The sequence below is a fragment of the Zerene cesonia genome, unplaced genomic scaffold (genome assembly GCF_012273895.1).
Source record: "Zerene cesonia ecotype Mississippi unplaced genomic scaffold, Zerene_cesonia_1.1 Zces_u001, whole genome shotgun sequence".
Classification (NCBI taxonomy): domain Eukaryota; kingdom Metazoa; phylum Arthropoda; class Insecta; order Lepidoptera; family Pieridae; genus Zerene; species Zerene cesonia.
In genome coordinates, this window is record NW_024045131.1 from 476,741 (window position 1) to 483,094 (window position 6,354).

Genomic DNA, 6,354 nt, shown 5'->3' on the forward strand with positions numbered 1-6,354 from the left:
CGCTCACCCTGGCGCACGGCCTCCACGAGCATGCGGCGGTCGACGCGCGGCACGGGGTGCGCGGGCTCGCGCGCCAGCAGCTCGGCCCACATGTGCGCGCCGCTCTCCGCGCCCAGCGAGCTGTACTCCAGCTTGATGCGCCGCACCGCCGACGACTCCACCTTCTCTGTGCGACGGTACGACGGTACAATGGTACACACACGTGTTACATTCACTATTTAACTAGACGCTCTGCAGAATATTATGTCAATTTTTAAATTTAAGCCCACGCATAGTTTGGTCCTTCGAGCCGGATAGCCGGGAAATCTATATAAAAGCGAAAGGTCTCTCACCCACTGAAATAAATCTTATAACAAACGTTATATTCACGGCAAAATTTCTTAAATTGGTACAGACAATATAGAGAATAATTCAAACACTTAATCCGCCTCAGTTAAAAACAAATAACAAAATTTTAATCCATCTTAATATATTTAATAATTACAAAGTCTATAAGCAAGCATATAAATAACAAATTCTTCACGATAAATTAAAATAGAAATTATGCAGACAAAACAAATATATACATAATTGTATTGTATAACTGTTCTGATAAACGTCTGGTCTGATTAAATTCTACAGCTGTAATAATCACGTTCTATTCAAAGAATTTTTTTTTTCTTCTGGTCTGGTGCCCCTTGTTTAACCAAGTCAGATCAGCAATATTTACCTTTGAGTTTATTATTTTCCTTCTCCATCCTAACCAGAAGTAGGGTCTGGTCGATGGCCATCTTCCACAGTTGTCTCAACTGCTCTTTAGTCCGCTTTCCAGACTGTTTGTCTTGAGTTGATGAAGGGTCACCTAAAATGGTATATACATTGATATTTAATAAATCCAATTCACTTGTATGTTTTTTTCTATTTATTTTATTTTTGAAGTTCTCCATGAACTTTATAGATATTGAAAATATCTCAAATTAATAAATTATTATTTACTAGACATTATTTTTAAGACATTAGGTATTTCAACTTATTTCCATTACAACTAATGGTATACCTTCATGCACTTCCGGATTTATGACCTTCTCATATATAGCCTGCCTCCAAGTTGTGTCAGTTTCGTTCACCTCAGAGGGCGGAGGGCGGGAGTCACTCACTTTTAGGAATCTGAAATAATATTATATTTATGTCACTGTGACATACACCATTAATGTTTTAGTATATTTTTAAAAAATTTAAAACTTTTTAACGGATCATTGTACAATGAATAAATCGCGTTTAAAATCCGTAAAAAGACATTTAGAAAGTAAAAAGTGTTTAATTTCTAAATGTATAATACTCGCGTAAAATCAAACACAAGAAAATACTATGTATTATATTTTCACTACATAGTATAAAACAAAGTCGCTTTATCTGTCCCTATGTTCAAAGATCATCTCTATATATGCTAGAATCTTTGAAATTTCATTTTTATAGATGGTTTACTAAACTTATTATAATGACGAATACGAGTATGTATAAAATTTGTCCTTGTCCTTTCTCTGATATGAAACTATCTCTATGTCAAATTTCATACTAATCAATAGCTTAGAAAGAAGAGAAAGAAATAGAGAGATAAGAGTTACTGACTCTTTTACAATCTGTGAAAATTTTATCCATATCAGTTCATTGAACTATTGAAACTATTGAGTTTAGAAAAAAGAGGAAGAGATAGAGATAGAGAGACAAGAGTTACTGGCACATTTACGATCTGTGCAAAATTTTATCCATATCAGTTCAATAGTTAAGAAAGAAGAGACACACACACAGAACTACTGGCCCATTTAAAATGTTGTAATATACTCACATGTCCATCATAGGAGAATTGACAGTAGGCGTGTTATCTTTGGAATCTGTTTGGTCTTCAATTGGAGGCGTTTTCGGTGTATTTTGCTCTGAAACAAGACATACATATAAATTTTATGAGGTAATTATTTTTTTTGTTAAACAGTTATCTTCTACGTGCACTAATTTTATACGGATAACATCAGAAACATTTTTTTTATTATTTGTTGTCGGACTTATTTTTATGACATCGGTACAAATTATTGGTACAATTGGTGAATAGAAAAGATTACATTTTTATAAAAACAATGCCAACATATATCGCCTTTCCACATTTGCAACGTGGTTGCGTGGTAGAGATCAATGCACACTTATAAACCCGCCCATTATGGTATTTTGTGTCGTATTGATCTTTTCTATGTATTTTTTTTAGAAAGTCAGACGACATCTGCCAACCCGCACTTGGCCAGCGTGGTGGATTGTGGCCTGAACCCTCATAGGACGCCTGTGTCCCAGCAGTGGGAACATGAGGCTGATAATTATATTATTAATATCGTTATAGGTTTATGCTGACTCACCATTCATAACAGCAGGTGATAGCGACTTACAGCGCACAGTGTCTGGCGATAGCAGCTCAGTGTGGTTGGGCTCGGAGGACGTTTCGAGGTTCAGCGGTGGTGGCTTCGGTGATGGATCCTGGAATGATGATCTCTTGATTAGAATAATCACCAGTTTTTTATGACCACCCCCACATGAACAGAGCGGAGATAGTGCCTCTGCGGATGTGCTGTCCGCTTGGAGAAGAGAGGGGTAAGGAAAGGATTGACTACGGGAATAGAGGAATGGACTGGGAAGGGTGAGGAAGAACGGGCTGACGGGCTAAAGCTATCAGTGTGATTTTTTGTTGCAAAACGGCTGTTTGGATCTGAACGAATCGAGTACGGATGTTTATAGTCTAGATTTATGGTGTTTTTAAGAGGCACCTGTAACTGGACCTTTCAAGCTATAAGATAAATTAATTTATCCTTCAGTATTTCTCCATCTGTTTTGGCAATGAGTTATGATATCGTATACATGCTGTTGGACCATAAAAGAAATTAAAAAGCCTAGTTTTGATACACCTAAAATTCTCAATTACATACAAAACTGTCCAGCCATTTCTAGCCAAGAAATACACACATACCTTCTTCATAACAGGAGACAGCCCATCGTCCTTGCTCTGTTTGCGTTTCAACAAGTGGTCGAATCCACTCGATAGGGATCGTTTCGCTTTCATAAATATCGTGCTGCCGCCCAAGTACTGATTGAGGAATTCTGATCTGAAAGTGCAGAAATTTTTGATTCAAAGCATTTGTGTACGTGGAATTCGCTATTTTAGTGATCTGACAGACGTCTGTGTTTGTATTTTGCTTCATAATGTGCTATTGAGAAGAAGATAAGCATATTAAAAGACTTTTCTAGAAATCACAGAAAATCTAGACGGATTGTCATGACATTCATTGGTAGTAACCGGACGCTAAAATCATTATCTTTAAACAAACTCAAACAAAAACAGTTTAGTTCTTCAATTAGACTTCTAGAAGCACTTTTGCATCGTCATAACACAGTTATAACATTTACCACCGGTTCGGAAGGCAGTTTCTATAGAGAAGAGCCGGCAAGCGACTCTGTAGTTATTCTTTTCCAATCATATCAATGTTTATCATTATAATAATGCCAAAGAACTGTCCTGTGGTTCTTAAGCGAAAGAATCCATGGATTTTTATGCCCTAGATTCATTAATGCTATAGTAGGCTATCTGAAGTTATACATTTTTAATTTAATTTAAATTAGTCTTCATACTACTGAATCAGACGCTTCCTACATGAAGCGTACCTTATATATGTTTAAAGCGTCTGGTCGAGGATCGGAATAAGTAAGTGAAGTCCCGTGTCCCCTAGTGGGGTATGGGGCAGATGATATACATGAATGATGATGTTTCACTGATCGGTATTCTTTATGGACAAGCAGGTGATCAGCCTTCTGCGTCCTGCCAGGGCAAGACATTTTTTTTTGCGTCCCCATCGGGAATCGAACCCAGGACCTTTCAGTTCTAACGCTCTCGCGTTAACCACTGTGCCGAACAAGTGACCGTGAGGATTGTAATGCATGAGATAAATTTAAAAACAGTTTGCTATTAGTTTGGTTTGTTATATTATCATAAATTAGCAGTTCGCCCCGGCTTCGCCCGTGGTACATATATAGCCTTCCTCAATAAATGGGCTATGCACTGTAGGAAATTTTCAAAACGGACCAGTAGTTCCTGAGCTTAGCGCGTTCAAACAAACAAACTCTCCAGCTTTATAATATTAGTATAGATTTCGCCAAATGTAACAATGGCCCAATTTGTGCCGAAGCATGCTCGACTTCCACATAAAAAATAAATGAAAAGCAATTGAGTTTGAGTTTGAGTTGGAATCCTACTAATATTATGAATGCAAAAGTTTGTAAGGATGTGTGTGTGTTTGTTGTTCTTTCACGCAAAAACTACTAATTCGATTGCAATGAAATTTGGTACGTAGACAGCTGGACAACTGGAATAACATATAGGCAACTTTTTATCCCGATATTCCTACGGGATACGGACTTACGCGGGTGAAACCGCGGGCGCAGCTTGTATTACCTTTTCTCAGCGTGTATTACCTATTCTCAGCGTGTATTACCTATTCTCAGCGTGTATTACCTATTCTCAGCGTGTATTACCTATTCTCAGCGTGTATTACCTATTCTCAGCGGTGTCGTGGACGTGTCGCTGTTGCTTCGCTTCGCAGTGCGCTCGGAGCAGCATCATCAGAAACGCGTTATGTTCACTCACCTGTTAAGATAGATGGATGGTAGAACACATCCATTTTAAAGCATCACTACATAGTATGGAACATAGTCGCTTTCTCTTTCTGCCTCTATGTGTATATATATTTTTATATCTTTAACGGATTTTGATGGGATTTTATTTAATAGATAGAGTGATTCAAAAGGTTTATATGCATGATAACATCTATTAAATTACTCCGAATTCAACGCGATCGAAGCCGCCGGCAAAAGCTAGTAATTTTTAAAGTTGGACAGTCTGTCAGCGTGTTGATTAAAATTTAACTCAATATATATTAAATACATCATAAAAGAGATAAGAAATAATAAAAACAAAACTAAACTACCTTCAAATTGACAAAATTAGATTAAATTTAAATGGGACCACATAGGAGGCACCAACTTTCAAATAAATAAAGAATCATCAAAATCGGTTCACCCAGTAAGAAGTTATGAGATAACAAACACAAGAACATACAGTCGAATCGAAAAATATTTATAGTTCATTACACTGACATTAATATAAGCTGTATTTTAATATTTGATCTGTGTAAAAATAAATATACATATAATATTTTCTTGTGTTTGATTTTACGCGAGTATTATACATTTAGAAATTAAAGACATTTTAACGGATTTTAAACGCGATTTATTCATTATATTATTAACCCGACGTTTCAAATACTTTACAGCGAGCGTGGTCACGGGGAGACAAATTAATAATATAATGAATAAATCGCGTTTAAAAACCGTTAAAAAGTCTTTAATTTATAAATAAACATATGTTATACTAGCCTCGAAGATGTGATTCGTCCCACCCTGGTACTTGGTGATGATGGTATCCTGCTCATCATCAGGCAAGGTTTCTATGCGACGGAGTATGAAGGCATGGGTTTTCTTGTCGTTCATACCTGTGAAGATTTGTACAGATAAAAAATAAATGATCACACTTCACACTAATATTATAAATGTGAAAGTTTGTTTGGATGTTTGTCCGTCAATCACGCTGAAACTACTGAACGGATTTTGATGAAATTTGGTATACAGACAGGATATGAGCTGACTTGGGTGATTGGAAAATTTTATCCCGATAAAATGCTCCCTTGGGATAAAACAGGAGGCTTGATATACAGGCGGTGCCGGGTGCGTCTGGTCTATCATATGCTAGACCATTTCTGTAGGCAACAACTTCCGCCAGACGCTTAAAATGTATAATTTTTTAGTTAACATTGTTAAAAATAATTGCGTCCCATGCCCCTAAACGTCATACACATTTACCAGATGCTTTAATGGTATTATTTTTCGTCATAATTGTCAAAAATAATAGCGTCCCACGCCCCATACCCCCAATACTAACCGTCAAGTGCCTATAACGGCCAGACGCTGAAGGTATTATTTTTGATCATAATATCAATGGCCCATACCCCACAATACTAACCATCGAAAAACTATTTTTTCATCAATAGATTACATTTTCACAAGTTTTTTTCAATCTTGTCCCACACAAGATGCTTTTGCCCCATGCCCCACACTCACCCTCGACATCATGGCACAGCCTGTGGTACCACAACATGGGGCAGTGCTCGCACGTCGTGTTGGGCGACTTCTCCCGTGATTTCTTGAGCAACTCCGCGTGCGCGGCAAATGCTTGTTTTATTGCTGTTAATTTAAAGATTTAATAATACTAATTAATCCTAGCCTATT

General features: G+C 37.2%; 1 protein-coding gene across 1 annotated transcript in view; it reads right to left on the reverse strand.

The window, feature by feature from the left end:
• Positions 1-6,354, reverse strand: part of LOC119838062 — a 42,967-nt gene that overhangs the window by 7,306 nt on the left and 29,307 nt on the right. Inside the window, exons 11-19 of the mRNA XM_038363869.1 lie at positions 6,187-6,309; positions 5,446-5,561; positions 4,566-4,657; positions 2,987-3,122; positions 2,382-2,499; positions 1,826-1,913; positions 1,037-1,146; positions 710-841; positions 8-166 (exon numbers count right to left, since the gene is read on the reverse strand). Coding sequence (XP_038219797.1) covers positions 8-166; positions 710-841; positions 1,037-1,146; positions 1,826-1,913; positions 2,382-2,499; positions 2,987-3,122; positions 4,566-4,657; positions 5,446-5,561; positions 6,187-6,309 — 1,074 coding nt within the window. The remainder of the gene's footprint in view (positions 1-7; positions 167-709; positions 842-1,036; positions 1,147-1,825; positions 1,914-2,381; positions 2,500-2,986; positions 3,123-4,565; positions 4,658-5,445; positions 5,562-6,186; positions 6,310-6,354) is intronic.